The sequence below is a fragment of the Dicentrarchus labrax genome, unplaced genomic scaffold (genome assembly GCF_905237075.1).
Source record: "Dicentrarchus labrax unplaced genomic scaffold, dlabrax2021, whole genome shotgun sequence".
Lineage (NCBI taxonomy): Eukaryota > Metazoa > Chordata > Actinopteri > Moronidae > Dicentrarchus > Dicentrarchus labrax.
In genome coordinates this window covers 13,317,358-13,336,258 of record NW_026136714.1, presented here as the reverse complement: position 1 = coordinate 13,336,258, position 18,901 = coordinate 13,317,358, and the positions used below count along the sequence as shown (strand labels likewise).

Sequence of the window (18,901 nt, the reverse complement as noted above, 5' to 3'; positions counted from 1 at the left end):
AGAGCCTGCTGCTTTTAAAGAAGGATGAACACTGAGCCACTTTTATAACCACATGAGTCAGCAGAACTAATGTTTCTCATGTTTTATATTTCACAGTGTAACAAGAATCAAGAGAATGGAGAGTTAAACAACCATTTATCTGGAGTGTGTTACATAAGTAAAATGTGTTAGATTTAAAGAAGTATTTTTAAAACCATTTGGTATTTTTAATTAAAGTTTTATAATTTATAACGTTTTAAAATACAAAATAGCTTTCTGACTAGCATCATCAGGAACTTCATAAAATGTTATTTATAGATAACACTTTATATATTTTAATATAATAATTTTAACTACTTCTTTTTGTTACACAGAATTTTAATTGTGGTAATATTACACACATTAGCCTCCATGCATAATCACATTTGTAAGTTGTTTTTTTATATATATGTACATATTTTTACATTTTATTTCTATTAACCTTTTTTTAAATCTGTTTTGTTTTCTCTCTTTCCTTTTTTTCTGCACATGTCAAAGTTGGCCTGGCTGTTGATTCTTGTCATTGCATTATAAAAAGTTTCAAAATAAAATGTTGGGGAAAAAAACTTAAGGTATTGCAGTTAAGTATACAATAGTGGATTCTTCCAGAAAAGTATGGCTCTAAAGGATCTTTTAAATTAATTAATTTTAAGATGTGGGGAAAATGTTTTACTTATAATACATTGTGCACGAAAACAAAAATCCACAGTGTTATTTCAGACAACAGACAGAAAGGAAGAAGAAGGATGTATTACAAATTATAATCGTGTGGCCATACTAAAAGTAAACAAGATAAAGAAAGTTTATTACAGACATTGGTCAGAAAATAAATACATAAAAATGAATAATAAAACATCCAAATGATAAGTCCAGGCTTGATGGAGCTTGTACAGTCTAACAGCAACCTTCGTGCATTCCTTGATTGATATGAGTGAACATCACCACCTGGCTATGTTTAATTTAATTAATTAGTTAAATCCTCTACCTTGTGTGTGTTAGATGACTAACATAATCAATTAAAACAGCTTGTGACATGAACTGTATGCCTATAGAAATTTTTGAAAATCCCCTGGGTACAATATATAGCTCCTAGAAGAAAGGGTTTTTTCGAGGCATGTGACACTATCTGTGGCTTTTAAAGTATAATGGAAAACAATGAAAAGACTTCACAGTACAATAAGCAAGTTACTCTGAATACAGGTATTATTTAATCATTACTTAAAGTAATTATAGACAACAACAGGTAACCTTTCTCAGCACAGTGATATAATCAGTTATTTCTCACAGTCTTAAAGGACTAGAAATCTAATGATGTGCCATTAACGGCCTCGGTCACATGCTCTACAGAGCTTTGTAAGAGAGGCTTACAACACCATTCTATGTCTCTGTACTAATAGTGGTCTCTTATATCAAATGTGCAACTCTTATGGCCCACATACAACCTTATATAGGTTAACAGCATTGTTTAATTATGATTCTTTAGCATTAATAACAGATACAATTTACGCATTAACTCCATCTGCACCAGCTACAACATTAAAATGATATTTATACATTAGCACATCTGTCCTGTCGTACAATATATTAACACTCTGAAAGAGGTAGTAATTCTCTATAAAGAGTTGCTAAAAATACTTACTACAATATACATTATATTCTAATAATAAACAAAATGTATGTTTGTTGTATGTATGGTTATAAAATTGTGACTCCCCTTGCCTTAGCAGACAGACATAAAATAAAGGGGGAGAACAAAGAGCTGGGGTCTAATTTTGCTGGGCTGTATGTTAGAATTAGTATCCAAAGGGAGGCAGAAAATCCCTCAAGACTTGAAAGATGAAGCTACTGACTTCCCCCAACATGCTTGCAGCAGTATTGCAGCATTGAGAGTCCCAGTATTGGCTGCCCCCTCATGGACAGTCAAGTAAATGTCACAGAAAAAGGGCCTTTTTTTGCCAGATTTGCCAGTTTAATAGTATGTAAAGGTTACACTGAAAATGAAAAATTCAAATGAAAATGAATTTGTGTACACACTACCCATCTACATACTTTTAAAAAATATTTAAAAACATAAAACATACATACATAAGGATAATTAAAATAAATAAAAGGAAAAGCAAAAAATACTCACATTTGTGTAGCTGCAACCATGAAATGTTTTGGCATGAAAAATGACTGAAACAATTCTCCATATAGCTGCCTATTAATTTTCTATCAATCGACTAATTGTTTCAGCTGTACTTGTACATTTTCATATGTTTTATATGCAAAGATCTTAACTTGTAGAGCTGTCAAATAATTGTAATGGAGTAAAATGTACACTGTTTCCCTCTGACATGTTGTGGAGTAGAAGTATGAAGTACAACTGAGATGGAAAGACTTAAGTATTATATTTTATATTTTTATATGACACCACTGCACAGTAATAACTGTCCTCTGTGAAGTCGAAAAACCGAAACAGATGTTAAAGTGATCACTTGAGAATTAAATTCAGTAGATGAACTCCTGGTATTGAGCATGCTGGTATTACTTCCATTACTGGGACACTTGATTTAAACTACTCAAATAATGTTATTTGTTACACTTTTGCTTTTCCTACTATGACAAGTCTGCTGTGAAAACCAAAAAGAATGGGATATATGTATATATGAATTCTTTCCACATAAGGGAATACTCACCAAAAAAATGAATGACCATCTTACCCTGGACTTTTGGATTTACTTTGCATGTATGCTTTGTGCCTTAGATGTTCCTCCCATCCTGCAGGGGCACTAGTGCTCATTTCCCTCACCACCTCAGCAAGAAAGAAAACAGTGAGTAAAAACTCCAAATACCTGTAGTAAAAGAGATAACAGGAGAGGATACAACAACCATAACAGATGTGCTGTCAAGTAGTTGTAGCTTTGCACAATTTTGGTGTCCTCTTGTCCAGTTGTGGTGGTTTAACATAGCAGGAAATGTTGCCAAGAGGAGGAGAAACATCTAAACCAAGGAAATTCAGAAAAGTTCAGATGCTACTGCCAAGAAGACACAAACCCATAATTAAACGATTAAAAAATATCAGGAACAGGAGCTCCACAATGAAGGGCTGCACACTAGATAAAAAACACTGAGTAAAATAAAAAAGAATCTGGTAAATCTTCAGAGTGCATTGTTCCAAATACCAACAAGTATTGATCTATGAACGGAAAAGGAGACACAGGGGAAAGGAAACTGCTATTTAACACAAGGTCAGGTCACACAGAAATATAACAGCTAGAGAAATAACAGTAGGCATTGAGGAAATGCAAAGTAAAGATGACAAGCAGTCACAACGTGCAACACAACCCAACTGAGGACTGACACATCTGTTACAGAGCAGACGGATACTTCTTTTACACAAAATAAGGAAAACCTGCCTAATATGGAGTTACAGGACTCTTTGGCAACTTGTGTGTGACCACAGTATCGTACAAAACAAGAAAGTAACAGAAAATAAACAATTTTAATTAAGACATACTTTATAATTCCTATATTCCTGTAGAAAGAACATGACATTTACCATTTGCCAAATCTGTTCACTCACAAGTCACCCAAACTTTAGGAGTACAATACTAAATTGCTGGAGTACTCATGGCTGCTATGTAATTCTTACAGTAAATACTGTGGGGTCCAGTGGGGGCAGGTGTAGTGGAAAGCCTCCCAGTAGATTCTGTAGTGATACAGTTCACCTGTGGTTATTTCATTCAGAACAATTGTGATTCTGTGCTGATGAAACGTGAACTAAATCCCTCTGTTGAACTTGTTACTTCAACTCACTTAGTTCTTTTGACAGAAAACTTCCAGAATAAGTAGTGTAACCAAATGTATTAAAGAAGGTTTTGTTTTTCTCTAGTCAATATTACTATATGAACAAATGATTATGTCTAACATGTAATCAATCAAACTCATTGTTTTGGTTTTACAGCTCGTATTTTTTATGTTTGATTCAATTCAATCTCACTGCTCTCATAAGCATTGTTTACAGACACACACAAACAGTTTTAGCATTAAATGTCTGTATAATATACCTTTCCGAAAACCAAGCAAAGTTAGCAACTAGCTGATGAACAAAGTGGAGAATTTAGCATCTAAAGAGACAGATATTTATCTCATGAAGGAGTTGATGGAAAACCAAAACAGGATTTTTGGAGTTTCTTTTATTACAGAAAACTCCAGACTTTATGTGGTGATAAATAGCTTGTTTTCCTGTTTCCAATTGGCCAAATTCAATCAATGTGGGTTTAAGTTAGGAGAATTTATTGGTTTTTTTTATCTTATTTATTTTTAATTTCTTAAAAAATGGGTGAACTTGTCATGCTTCTTTTTTTTGTGGGGTGCAAACAAAGACTTAAACAGCAAATACACTGTAAAAATGGAACATGACCATTGATACAAAACATTTATTTTCTAAAATAATAATAATTTCTGAGTGATCTGGTGACGCATCCAGCCTCACTACTGTTTCCACCCAGCATCTCATCCACCACCCATCCGGGGTGGGGGGGAGACTGTATATGACTCTATAGGCTTTTCCCGAGGGAGAGCACTGGATTAATGCCAAAAGGGGGCGTTTGTATCATGCAGCCGGAGGGGCGGGACCAGAGGTGGGTGTGTGTCTCTCAGCTGATGCGCGTATCAACCGACCGACTCCATCATCAGCATCCGACGCTGACAGCGGTCGAAGACAGCAGCATCCCTAATATTACCGACCCACGGTAACACCGAAGAATAATACAGAGCCCGGCCGACCAGGACTGACGCCGCTGTCTTGTGACAATAGTGTTTATTGAGGCTGCCATCTTACAAAACCGCCGAGCTGCAAAATAGTGAGTAGCCTTTGATGATGGACCGCCAGGATGCTACAATCGGTAAATCAAAGCCACTGTCGTCAATGTCAATGACGCTGCTGTGTATATTAATTTAGATGTGTTTTTTTCTATTCGGCGAGGGTCGTGCGTTTATTTCTTGTCACAGGCCTAGCGAGCGATTGTTTGGGAGCGCAGTCGATTCAGGGCTTGATGCGGATGCTGCTAAAGCCGCCCTTGCCGCCCAGGGATGCAGAGAAAAAGGGAGAGAGAGAGAGAGAGAGAGAGGGGAGGGGTGGGTGGGGGGGGGGATTGGGAGTCGTGAGGGGAGGGGAGGGGATTGAAGCAGAGCAGCAGATAGATAGGCAGTGTATTTTACTACTACTACTATTCACCCAAGTGGAAGTAAACCTCTAGTAAATGGGCTGAGCAGGGGAGGTGCACTGTGCATGGCTGTGTCTATATCTATCTATCTATCTATCTATCTATCTATATAAGCCAGGGTAATATGCTACTGTATGATTTTGGTGATGTGAATGTTCATATGTAAGCAAGCTCTTTAAATCTGTAATTCATGGCTACATATAGTTTATATACAAACACAGTCTTCTTATCCCCCCCACATGCATTTATGTCTGTATTCCGCTCAGTTGCCTGTTTATTAGGTACACCTATCTAAAACTAACGCAACAGTCGAGCAATAAATCCCCCCTTTCAGAAGGTTTTATATTCTGTTTTAGTTGTTGATTCAATGTTATGGTCATTTTGGAGGCTGCAGTTTGTGGTGATGTTGTATTGTGTTACATTCAGAGGTGTTTCTCTCTGTGTTTTTGGACATTTTGCCCTTAGCAGATAGGAGGCAGTGACTGGCTAACAGGAAAAGAAAGGAATGAGTTGTAGACGACATGCGACAAAGGTCCCAGGCCGGACTCAAAATAGAGATGTTGCGGTTATATGGTCAGCTTCCTAAAACCCCTAGATGCCCACTTAGAAGTGTTTCTAATATTTAGTCTACTCTGGCTGATATAAATGGGACACAAAATGCTAGAAACACCTCTCAGTATAATTCAACACAGTTCAACTACACAGCAAACTACAGTCTCTGAATATACTGTATTTTTGAGTGGACACATTAACAGGAATACCTGTGCTCTGAAGCCTCATGCAAACTAATACAACAGCCCTGCAAAAAAGTTTATGGTTGAGACATTGATATTGAGACAGTGTTAGAGAGGTGCTCACAAACTATGGTATTTAGGCCATAGTTTGTGGTATTGTTGTGTTGGATTGTACTGCACTTCAATTTAATGTGTTCCAGTTATTTGTTCAGCAATTCAATAAACCACCAATGACTACAGCTTAAAAAGTTACAATAACCCTTAAGTTACTTAATGCTAATGTTGTGTTTCAGGTATCAGGTCCTCCTAAAAATATACTTTTTCCAACTTGGTAGTTTAGGACTTTAACAAATTTTATGAGAATTGTATATATAAACCTGATTAAGATTTCACATGCTCTATATCTATTATTAGTTTTGACAGTACACAACAGTTTCTTAAACCCACATTCCAAAAGAGTTTGTTCGAATATTCATTCATTTCATAAATGGTCCAACAGGGAGTTTGGCCTCGCTGAGGTGTGATTGATCCCTAATGTATTTCTTCTGTGGATGATTTTTTGGTGAACAAAAGTAATATATATTTGTTTGTATATGGCCTATAAAACACATAAATAATTACATAAATTCTTGTTTGGTGTAATAGAAATGCTTTACGGCCATGTCCATATTTCATCACCTTCATTAAATGTGTAATCCCAGTTTGTGGCAATGGGAAGGAGACAGGAAGTAACCCTTCCCCTCAATTCTACATTTTCTTTCAATAGGATAAAAAGAAATGAAAAAAATATAGAATTATTATTATTATGGTTATTATTATTATTATTATTGTTATTATTAACACGTACAGCAGTGGGGTCTGTGGATCCCCTACTCAAAAGAGAAAGTTAAGGTTAAATAAATTTCAGCAAAGAACAAGCATTAAAGAAAAATATATATGATGGAGAGTGAATGAAAATATTATTATAAATAAAAAAAATAATGTCATAGGCGTTTGCAAAAATGTATTTGTTGCAGGGCTCTTATTTTGTATTATTTGTATTAGACTGGTTTTGTGCAGCTCTTCCTGTATTTGTGTTCACAAAAAATATTTTAAAAACAAACAAATAGCATCCTCCAGTTCAACGATGTGAAATCCAGGGTAACTTTTGCTTTGGATTGGTGTGAGTGACCTTTTCACCCAGCATCACTTAACTGAAATAAAAACAAACAATAGTTCAATAGTCAAAAATAATTCAAACCTACAAAGTGTATACATGATAAAAAAAAAATGCTATAAACATAAAGAAATCATCATTAAACTGGAGGACAAGTTTTATTTTTACACTTATTATTTATACCTTCACTATACAGATAATTGTCCAGACTTATCGGTCTGACCCTTTTCATTTTTATCATGGTGGGAGGACTACGCTGCCCCTGTATGTGGGTTGGAATCTATTCTGCATTAACTATTATTGTATAACTAGTTATTATGCAATTACAATATTGTATAACTCCTTTCGTTTTTCTGTGTTCCTCTAGTGTGTGTGCCCCCACTACCTGCATTAGGTTGTGATGACCCACACTACTTCCAAATGTATCTGTGACCCTCCCCAATCCTGACTCCTAACCTCTAATCCCTGACCTTTGACCCCCACTATGGGCAGTGTTGGCAGTGGGGTGGCAGGAGAGCAGGAGTTTGCCATGAAGTCTGTGGGCACGAGGACCACCCTGCCCCGGGCCCCTCCTCTCTCTCGCCGTTGCCCTGCCGACCGCAGCTGCAGCGCAGAGCGGCTGCCCCGCCCCCCGGCAACTATATCAGACGGCACGGCTTCTAGCGATGAACGAGGGAGTGTTAGTATCGGGACTGGGACCTGTACCGGAACTGACCGGCCCACCGAAACAGCCTCCTCCACCAACACTGAATGTACCATGACGGCCCCGTCCAACAACAACCAGTTGGAGTGTGGCAACGGAGCAGGCAGGCGGGAGTGGGAGAGGGAGAGGGAGAGGCAGCGTGAGAGGGGGAGAGACAGAGACCGGGACAGAGACTGGGACCGAGAGAGGTTAGAGAGGGAGCGAGAGAGGGAGAGGAACCGGGAGAGGGAGCGGGAAAGAGTGGAGAGGGAGAGGCTGGAGCGAGAGAGGGAGCGGGAGAGGGAGAGAGCCAGGGAGAGGGAAAGAGAGAGAATTGAGAGAGAGAAGATAGAAAGGGAGAGGGAGCGAGAGAGGGAGAGGGAGAGGGAAAGGGAAAGAGAGAGGCTGGAGAACGAGAGGTTGGAAAGAGAGAGGGAGAGGGAAATGCAGGCTGCAGGTTTAGATGTATGTGGGAACATTTTGGCCCGAGGAGCAAATGAGAAGAACGGCATTGGCATGAACCAACACCATCACAGAGAGATGGCAGCCACCAGAACTGACAGTGAGAACAATCCAATCAGCCATAACCCTCCGAACCACAACCCGCCCAAGATCCTGCCAGTGTCGGGGAAACTGGAGCAGGTACTTCAAGATTGAAGACAGTAGTTCTCAATCTGGGCTTCAGCACCCTGAAAAGGGGTTGTAAACTGAATCTAAAGATGATCACTGGGGCAGGCAATAGTGAAAAACAAAATTCACAACTTGTAGATAGGCATCCTGTGACAAGGGGTCACAAGCAGAAAAGGTTTGGACACCACTGATTTAGAAGACTGGGGTGGAAAACGTTTTTACATTTTGAACTTTTAAACAATAGGTTCAGATTTTTCTAATTTGTCTTCATTCAAAACTCACATGCATGTTGAAAGAGTTATTTGTTGCTGTAATCATGCCTCCTCTGCATACTGGCAATGAAGTGGTTCCTTCCTTGTGTGACTCAAATGTAAGTGAGGGGTGTAGTGTGAGGCTTCAGTAGCAGCACAGTTGGATAAATCAAGTGGGCTCCTTCCTAAATCTTTGTAGTATATGTTTTCCTTTTTCTGTTTATCATGTTTCTAACTAAGCAAGGAAACAGTGTCCAAACAAAATAAGGGAATTTCACACTCTTTCACGAATGCATTCTAAAGTTCAGCCTATGCTGAGCTAACAGTCTTAATTAGCTAAATCATGTTGGTTTCTTCCATTACAGCCTTTTTTGTATCTGAGCTGTGGTTTGGGGGCTGGAAACAAAATGTGGGAATTCTTACTAAAAAGACTATAAGTTTGGAAGATAACTACTTTATTTGGCTATCTAACAGTTGAAGCTCTGTATTAAGAAGAACTGTAGACCTTGTCAGCAGTATATTACACTGAAGTCACATTAGAAAGGCCTCACAGCCAGTATGAACAGGAAGAATGATTTTTGCCACCAATAACACTTGTGAGTATTGTACTAAGATTCTCAACCTACCCTTTAAAATTATGATTTATGCCACCTGTTTGCCACAAAGTGCCTCAGAAATACACCAAATGTATCTCAAATTGTTCCAATTATATCATAATATGTGTAATGCATGCCCTATATTATGTTATTATGCTTAACACATCACAATGCTGCATTTTATCTACTACAATGTTCTTTTGTCTCTAATTGTTCTTACTGTCTTTCCTTCCATCCTTCCTCCATCTCTATCGTAGGCGATGCAGAACAACTCAGGCCTCGTTCGTCCCTCTGCCTTCAAGCCGGTGGTTCCCAAGAGCTTCCACTCCATGCAGAATCTGGTGGGCCAGGCAGGAGGGGCTGGGAGCGAGGGCAAGACTGAGGCAAGGAGTGATGGGTTCAGTGAGAGCAGAGGAGGCAGGAGAGGAAGGGATGGAGCAGGAGGAGAATCAGGAGAGGTCCCTGAGGCCTTACTCCTGGACCAGGACAGCCCAGTGAGGGTCAGCAGAAGTGAGGGTGGGGGAAATGGTAATGAAGTGGTTCAGGGAGGGATGTCTGACTCAGGGAGGAACTCCCTGACCAGCCTGCCTACCTATACAGGCTCGGGGTCCGGTTGTGGGCCCCCAGCTGTCCTGGGGCCTCTCAGTGCTTCCACCAGCCACATCAACAGGTTGGGCATGGTTGGAGCAGCTGCGGGCCTGGACAAGCTGGAAAAGCCTGGCTACCAGGTAAGGCCATCATCCACACTCAGTTAGCCTGGCACTTAATGCACCTCGCCGTTATTAGCTGTAATGTGTCATGATGTGGTTCTTTCCTGCAGAACGGGCTCAGCGCCTCAGACAGTGGCCGGTCCTCCTCAGGAAAGAGCTCCTCGTCCTATCAGAGGCTGAGCCACCTGAGTGACGCTCCAGCACCTCTACGCCCTTCCCCCTCTTCTGACGACATCATCCAGGACCTGGAGGACCGCTTGTGGGAGAAAGAGCAAGAGGTCAGAGGCCACTCAGAAATGTCTGATTTGTAGTAGTTTCACATTAAGTGGGCACTCCATTAAAAAGAAGGGGATATTAAAGGCACTTAAAGGTCCAGTGAAAGTCATGTAGACATTTTTGGTTTTATTATCTCAGTTAAGATCTCTGCTGCCAATCCAATACAGTGGAGATAAATGGAATTTTGGTTGTGGAGCTCAGAACATTGCTAAATTAAATTCAACAGCAACTTTCTTTCCAGAAACAGTGACCCTGTGTCTCTGAATAATCCACAGAACTCAATGCCAAAAGTTTTCATTGTGAAAATCATCCACAGTGAGGTCTATGAATTACTAGGGACATTGTTTCTGGAAAGCCACTTTTAAATCTATATTGTCAATGCCACAAGCATCACAAAAATTCCATTCACCTTCATTATATTGGGGTGGCAGAGAATCTCTGAGAGAGATACTTCAAAACATCCGCACAGAAAACTTACAGGAGCACAGAAAAAAATACATATTTTCCTTGTGACCTGAGTTGTATGTTGAATGTGAACTGAACTAAATTGGTGAGAAAAACCCCACACACGTCCTTGGTTTTGAATTTTGTATTGAAAAGTGTGGCATTGGTTGATATTATATGGACAGATAAACAAATAAACTAAATATTTAAATAAATACTTTTTTATTGTCAGGATTTGTCCAAACTCATACATATCTGTATGGCTGGATACCACTAAGTGTTTTTTGTTATTTGGATGAAATTACCCTTTAACATCCCCAAAGGCAGCTTTAGATGATAAATGCATTCTCAGCATTCAACCTACAAATAATGTGTGTTGGAGAAATGTGCTAACAGGCCTCAAGTATCATTTTGCTGTCACTTCTTTTGTTTTTAGAGATTTGATGTGGTATAAGATGACAAAAACCTTTCAGACCTTGATTTATTAAAAATAACATTGGTATTTGTTTTAAATATTTGAGAAATGAATGCATTACAGTTTTACAAATTCTGCCTTTATGGCCTTTGTGCAGTTTTTCCTGGCAAACTGTATCTTGAGTAGTTTTTTGGCTGCTGAAAAGGTGGATTCCTGGCAGTCTCACATTTTGTTATCCATGCTGGATTTATTCTACTTTTATTATTTAAGCGGCTGCTTTGTGGCCTAATGCCTTCCTCTTTTCTACCAGGTGCAGCATATGCGCAGAAACCTGGACCAAAGTGAGGCAGCAATCATTCAGGTGTTTGAGGAGAAGCAACGTGTTTGGGAGCGACAGATGGACGAGCTGAGACAGAACTATGCCTCGCGCCTGCAGCAGGTGACCTCCCTACATTTTGTGATCCTACTAAACACCCTCAGGATTCCACTGCACTTTGTTTTTCTTAACTCGCATCTTGAGTCCAAATGCAACCTGTGTGAAATCCTGAAAGAGGTGCAGATTGAAACATGGGGTCAAAATCTGATACAATAATAAAAGAAATTTGGGGTAAATACACAATAGAAGGTTGATTTCATTTCTAAAATCCAGTTTAAAACTGGACTATACTGCTGCTAAGGGACATATAAACCAAAAACAAGCCCAATTTAAAAAGTATGGTGTTATTTCAGTATTCAATATTTAAGTTAAATGTGGTATTTAAATATTAATAGTCCACTCATCATCTTGGAATTCATTTGTTGAGTCAACACACCCAGAAAAAAACAAATTGTTAGGGAACTCTCTGTATAAGAGAAAGCTGATAAAACAATATAAAATTTTATAACAAAGTCAGTCATTTTTATTTTTTTTCCTGCAGGTTACCCGTCGTGCTCAGCGCTCCCAGACTGCCCTGCAGGCCCAGATAAGCCGTCTGTCCCAGGACAAGAGGAGGCTCCAGGAGGAGATGGCGGCTCTGTTGGCCCAGAGAGAGGAGCTGGAGAGAAAGTGTCTGGATTACAGGAAGGAGCAGGCCGACATCTTGCCTCGTCTGGAGGAGACCAAGTGGGAGGTGAGATATGAGTATATGAGTTGGTGCGCTTGACTAGTTCAGTAAAATGTTATCAGGGTTGCATCATGGTAGACTGAGCAGTGGAGCACTGAGTATACGGTTGCCTGTGAAGCTGCCTATGTATGTGTGTGTGTATGTGTGTATAAGCTATCCCCTTGTATGCAGTGGGATAGGGAGGATATTTATCACAGTACTTAAATACTAAACTACTCACTCATTCTTCATGTGGCAGGTGTGTCAGAAAGCAGGAGAAATCTCCCTGCTGAAGCAGCAGCTGAGGGAGAGTCAGGCTGAAGTGACCCAGCGAGCTGGAGAGATGGTGGCCCTGAGAGGACAGCTGAAGGAGCTTAATGCCCAGCTGAGGGAGAGGGAGGAAGCCATGCTGGGCCTGAAGGACTCCTATAGCACCAAGAGTCTGGAGCTGGAGAAGTGTGAGGGAGAGCTGAGGAGGACTCTGTCAGAGGTAGGTTTTCAGTTAGTTTATATTTAAACCACAAACTAATTTATAATTTAAAGAAGTTAACAATCCATTAAAGATCCAATGTGTCATGTTTAGGAGGATATATTAGCAGAAATGGAATAATAATATGCTTAGCTATGTTTTCATTAGTGTATAATCACCTACAAATAAGAATTATGTTTTTGTTAGCTTAGAATGAACCTTATATATCTACAGACTGCATGGGTTGCCTTCTACAGATGCTACTATATTGAACCGCCATGTTTCTACAGTAACCTAGAATGGACAAACCAAACACGGGCTCTAGACAGGGCCGTTTGTTTTTCCCACGCTTTGCGGCCACTCTAGTTTCTCCTTTGCGCTTGGCAGTGGAGGGTGAAGCAAGTGAGTTGCAATCTGCAACTACACCACTACAAGACACTAAATCCTACACACTGGTCCTTTAAACAGTCTTTAAACATAACATAACAATTTACTATTAGTAAGATTTATCGTAAGATTTTTGATGAAAGTCTCACTTTTCAGTATATAGAGCACAGAAAATTACTTTTAAGTGTCTCATGTAAAACCCTGTAAGATTTAAGATATTATGATAATTTGTGTATAGGACTTTCTAAGTGTAACAAAATGTGCCAGCAGTGCCAGCTTAGCATCTGAAAACATGAGATCCAATATATTTCCTTACACTGAAAAGTGAAGACAGATAAATGCTTTAGGTTTATTTCCCAATTTTATGTACGTAGATTGTGTAAAAACAAGTCTTATTTCTATATAGAAAGCCCCAGTTAGGACAAGAAATCAAAGTCGTTAAATTTGTCAGCATAAATATTTGAGAGACTGTCAGTCTTATCATTATTTCATTATTAGGAGCACCAAGGTGACAGGATTGTAAAAAAGTTTGCCACATTTTATGCTAATAAGTAATAATGATAATAGTGATAATAATATTAAAGCCCAATAGTTTGTTACATTATCTGGGTTGAAATAGAATTAGAATCCCATTAGAATTGTATATTCCTGGTATTTATGGACTTAAAAATTGTCTCACTAAATACTGACCAGATTTTGTCTGGATTTTTATCTCCCTCAGGTGGCTATGCATCACCCCAAAACACATGAAACTTACCACAAGCTACAGGATGTAACGCTTACATTATTCTAGGCCCATTATGATCATTGCAGGGAACGGTGGATTTTATCGAAGGCTTTAGAGTGGTCTATGAAAAGAGCAACACAATGTTGATTATTATCCAAAGCAGTCAAATTATATTCTACAACAAGTGAGATTGCAGGATTGGGATGCTTACCACTAAATCTAGATTGTTGAGCATTTAATCCTCAAAATCCTTCAGAGGGATTCCAAAAACTTGGCGAGGATACTAGGACAAATAGGGGATTGGGCAACATTGTATATTACAGTTGCAACAATTTTTTCCTTTCTACTGTATGACCTCATAAACAGCTCACGCACAAATAATATGTATGTTGTGTATTCCTTATGGAAGAGGTAGCAAGTTTAAGTTTAATCTCCTATTAAGTACAATTTACAATTTATGCATTTATCACAAGCTCTTAGTATCTATAGTAGGGCAACTTACAATCCATGCAACAGTAAAATAAGAAAAAGTATTCACATGACTGCTCTCACACTATCCATCAAGGCCCACTCACAGTTTTTTCTGTCTGTACTATTAGTCTCACCTGTTTCAACAGACTGGTCTAACAAATGACAGCACAGACATCCATCACGACTGCTTTTTCTACAGTATATGTGCATACATGTGCATGCTTGCAGTCATGCATGTATAATAAATGCAGCTGGATGTGTATTTGTTTGAACGTCTGTGTGACACATTATCTCTATTTCTCTATAACTATGTACACACACTGTTTTTTTGTTTTGTTCTTTTATTCTGTTTTAATGTAGGAGACATCTTGTGTTTGATTGTGCACCTTAAAAAATACTGACTTGATTTGACTTGACATACAGTCCACAGAAATACTGACTGTCAAATACTACAGTGAAAATTAAATTATATTCTCCTGTGATATGTATTTTCCTTTCTGCAGGTGTCCCTCCTTAGAGAAAAGCTGGGTGTATTTGAGGCAGAGGTGCTTAGTTTAAAGCGGGCTCTGAGTGAAGCGAGCAGAGGAGCAGAAGTTGTCATGAGTCCTAACTTAGCTGCTGCAGGGCTGTTGCCACCTTGGGGAGTTGTACACTGCCCACGTAACCCCGGTGAGCCCTCAACTAACTCCCTCACCCCCACATCTGACACACTGCTGAGTCTTCAGAGTGATGAAGCCAAAGCCCAAAGGCAGGAAGCTCAGAGACAGGAGAGGCAGCAACGCGAAGAAGCTCAATGGCGAGATGCACAGCAGCGGCAGGACGCTCACATGCAGCAGGACATCCGAATACGACCGGAGGCTCAACTCCGCCAGGAGGCCCAGCTTCGTCAGGAGGCTCATCTCCGCCATGAAGCCCAAATCCGTCAAGAGGCCCAATTACGGCAAGAAGCACAGTTGCGTCAAGAGGTTCAGCTCCGTCAGGAGGCCCAACTGCGACAGGAGGCCCAGCTCTGCCATGAGGCCCAAATGCGCCAAGAGGCCCAGCTACGTCACGAGGCCCAACTGTGCCAGGAGGCGCAACTGCGTCAGGATGCCCACCAGCGTCCAGGAGTCCAGGAGGGTCACTGGGATGAAGCAGGGGAGCTGCGCAGGCAACTAGAGCAGCTGCAGGCTGCATTGCGCCTGGAGCGGCAGCAACGGGAACGCCAGGCACTCAACTTTGACCAGGAGCGACACACCTGGCAGGATGAGAAGGAACGGGTTTTGAAATACCAGGCACAGCTGCAGCTCAGCTATGTGGAAACGCTGCAGAAGAACCAAGCTTTGGAAAAACGTATGAGCCAGTTGGGAGCCAAACCAAACACAACGTCCACCACTACCACTATTACAACTACCACCACCACCTCCCCCACCTCGTCCAATTCTCCACCTCCACCACCAGCCCTCTCACCTCTGTCTCCTCAGCCCCCACCCTCTATCTCTGGCCCCATCGCCCTTACCATCTCCCCACCTTGTGAAGACCAGAAGGGCCCCCCTTCTCTCCACCAGCTTGCCCCTCCCTGGGCAGGACCGTCACGCTTGGAGAGGATAGAGTCCACTGAGATATAGAGACATCTCCATGAAACTTATTGTCCAGTTCAACACACTCATGGGGACAAGGCCTCTCACACAAAACCACTTCAGCATACAGTTGAAAAACATTTCAGTCTACAATAGAATAAATCAGTACAGTCTGACATACTTTTCAAAGCAACTATAAACACTAAACAGCAACTAAGGCAGACTGCAAAATCCAACATTATCAGTAACAAGCAGATCATCTCAACAGGAAGTTGAACTATATCCAATCTATCAGTTATTTTTCAACCTCCAAACAGCCTGTCTTTCACTAGTTGCACACATCCTCCATCACCAGTGTTCATGAAAAGTGTGCCAAACTGGTGGCTGGCAGGGAAAGAAAATGTTAAATGACAATGTTTAGATTACAGCACTAATACAGGGGTCATTTCATTCCCATGCTAGAAAAGGACCAAGACAATCAGGGATATTGTCAGAAATTATCAACAAGAATATTATGCGGTATTTATTCATTGTAAGTCTGTGTCACTGGTAATGTAAAAGTAGAATTAGTGGTCAGGGTGTGTGATGTTAACTTGCATTTTTGGCCAGAGAGCGCCTTACTCCATTCTTTCCAGCAAGTATACAAGAATAACTAATGCTGGGAATAGATGAAAAAGAAATCGAGAGTGTGATTATCATTTATTGTGCTTTAATTATAATATCAGCAAACCAGTTACACAACATTATTACATATGGCTGGACTATTTTATTTAAATCTCAGATATTGACGTTAAAGATCACACAGACCGATTTCTTGATTCAGTTTTCAAGTCATTTCATGCACAGGGTCCAACATGCATGAGTCATTTAAACACATCATGAAGACCAACAGAGTTTATATTTTCTACAAATTGAATTAAATAGATATGTTTAGCAGATAATCAACCCCAAGTTAATATATAATAAGTTTAATACGTGGGAGAACCTGGTTCCCCTTCACTGCGGCTTGTCTGCGGTGACTAAAAACAAACACTAGAGGTCATCAGAGAGCTTTCAGAGCACTCCCAACTCAAATTTCTTCTCATTGAACAGCAAGGAGGATGTGAAAGTAAGCACACAATTTGAATTTAGTTATTATGATAATTGTGTCATTCACGTCGTGCATTTACAGCCAAGAAATCAGTCTGAATCCCCAAAGTTTAAAAAAAATTATAGAATGTATGATATTAGAAAGAAATACTTATAATAGTTATAGATTGTAAATGTGTGTGAGAGTGTGTGTGTGTGTGTGTGTGTGTGTGTGTGTGTGTGTGTGTGTGAGAGAGAGAGAGAGAGAGAGAGTGTGTGTGTGTGGGAGCACGGGTGTGTGCATGTGTGTTTACATATGAAAGGCTTCAGCTTATGAGATTGAGGATAGAGGGACTAGTGGCAATACAGCAAGTGAAGATATATTAAGAGCAAAACGATTTTCTTCGGGGGGGTGGGGGCTCTAACTGAAAATACAAACTGGGGGAGTCTGTATATCCTAGAAAACTCTACTTTCTTCTGTATAGACAAAGCAGGGGAGAAGTAAGTAAAAAAAAAAAAATCTGAAAAGTGGGAGAGTATGCCTCTTTAAAGGAAGCATTCAGGCTAACTGCACTATGTAGTGTCCTACACACAAGTTATGATGTACAGTAGACTCAGATGTGAATATCATGGCTTTTATATGTGTTGTTTATGCCAGCATACAAAGATGTTGCTCAAGAATATTAACTTATCTCCAAGGTATTACATAGTATTATCATCTTTATTACTGTTATTATATTATGGTGAACTGACAGAGAAAATATGTGCCATTTGAGCTTTCCTTTATGTGTTTTTTTTAACTGTGTAGATAGCCTATTGGCCTACCATAATGGTGCAATCATAGCAACCCTGTCCAAAAATGATGTTCCTTTTGATGTAGGTGATAAATGTAGTTACAGTATTGCATTGTTTAGAGAACAAAATGCTACAGATTTTATACATGTTTCAAATTTATTGTTTGCATTTATGTTATTAGTACTGTTCTGGCTTGATTAAAACCACCCCTTTGTTAAAATTCAGCAGAACTAATAAAGATATGTGAATAATTCAGCACTTTGTGTCATTGAGCAAATAATTTGTCCTGTGGTTAGGATTTTATTCTGGGAATCAAATATTGGAATATGGGAATATTCTAGGCACATGCCTTTTATCACAGCAGTTCAGGTATAAGTCTCAGGGGTCATGAGATGATTAACAAGATGAAAGAACATATTTATTTCTACTTTTACTGTTAATTACTGCAGCTTTCCCTCTCTAAACCCCTTAAGTATTAAAACAATAAGGACAATAACTCTAAACTTTGGTTAACCTGGCCATATGTGGAAGAGGTATTCAGATACTGTACTTCAATAAATGTAGTAATACCACACTGTAGTAATACTCCATTACAGCAGCATTGCAAATCTTACTTACTTATTATAACTTATTATCAGAAAGATAAGTATCAAAAGTAAATTAAGCAGAATGGTTTCTTTCAGTACATTAATATATATTATGCTAATTGATTATTAGTACTGATGCATTAACATCTCAGCAGCATTTTAATGTAGGTATAGCTGGTTTAGGATGCTGTTGAGTAGTTTTGAAGCAATGCATCTTATTTTACAGGCTGGTTATGTTTTGTATGTAAAATCTTAAATTGTCTGCAATGTAATCAAAAAGTGCATATTTTCCTCTGAACTGTAATGAAGCAGAAGTGTAAAGTAGCATAAAATCCAAGTGCTCAAGTAAAAGTACCTCCAAATTGTATTCACAGTACTTGAGTAAATATATTTAGTTATTTTCCACCACTAGACCTGGCTGTATACATTTAAAAAACATATGTATCCTGTGAGGAGGGGCATGCTGGGAACCATTGTTCTATCATACAGTATAATGTGGGTACTGCTCTTACAAGTCTTTATACCATGTTGACCGAAGGTCTTCGAGGCTGATACAGTAGAATTAAGATACAGTTATTTCAAGAAAGATAAGATAGTGAGTAACAGTCCTCAAACCAAAGAAGTCTGAGATCTT

General features: G+C 39.5%; 1 protein-coding gene across 4 annotated transcripts; it reads left to right on the top strand.

The window, feature by feature from the left end:
- Positions 1-4,548: 4,548 nt before the first annotated feature.
- Positions 4,549-17,938, top strand: lzts3b (leucine zipper, putative tumor suppressor family member 3b). Of its 4 annotated transcripts, none has more exons than XM_051423038.1 (8): positions 4,549-4,865; positions 7,611-8,442; positions 9,535-10,005; positions 10,098-10,265; positions 11,433-11,561; positions 12,040-12,231; positions 12,464-12,694; positions 14,762-17,938. In XM_051423038.1, the coding sequence occupies exons 2-8, from the start codon at positions 7,648-7,650 to the stop codon at positions 15,863-15,865; spliced, it is 3,090 nt and encodes a 1,029-aa protein (XP_051278998.1). In that variant the 5' UTR covers positions 4,549-4,865; positions 7,611-7,647; the 3' UTR covers positions 15,866-17,938. The 4 variants fall into 4 exon arrangements, with proteins under 4 accessions (XP_051278998.1, XP_051278996.1, XP_051278997.1 ...); XM_051423036.1 differs by having other exon boundaries at positions 7,486-8,442; XM_051423037.1 differs by having other exon boundaries at positions 4,549-4,907.
- Positions 17,939-18,901: the final 963 nt, after the last annotated feature.

Bases quoted from the DNA above. Each gene is read 5' to 3' on its own strand.
- lzts3b (XM_051423036.1), top strand. From the start codon at position 7,603: ATGGGCAGTGTTGGCAGTGGGGTGGCAGGAGAGCAGGAGTTTGCCATG. The intron at 10,266-11,432 runs GTCAGAGGCCAC...CTTTTCTACCAG, and splicing joins TGTGGGAGAAAGAGCAAGAG to GTGCAGCATATGCGCAGAAA. The intron at 12,232-12,463 runs GTGAGATATGAG...TTCATGTGGCAG, and splicing joins TGGAGGAGACCAAGTGGGAG to GTGTGTCAGAAAGCAGGAGA.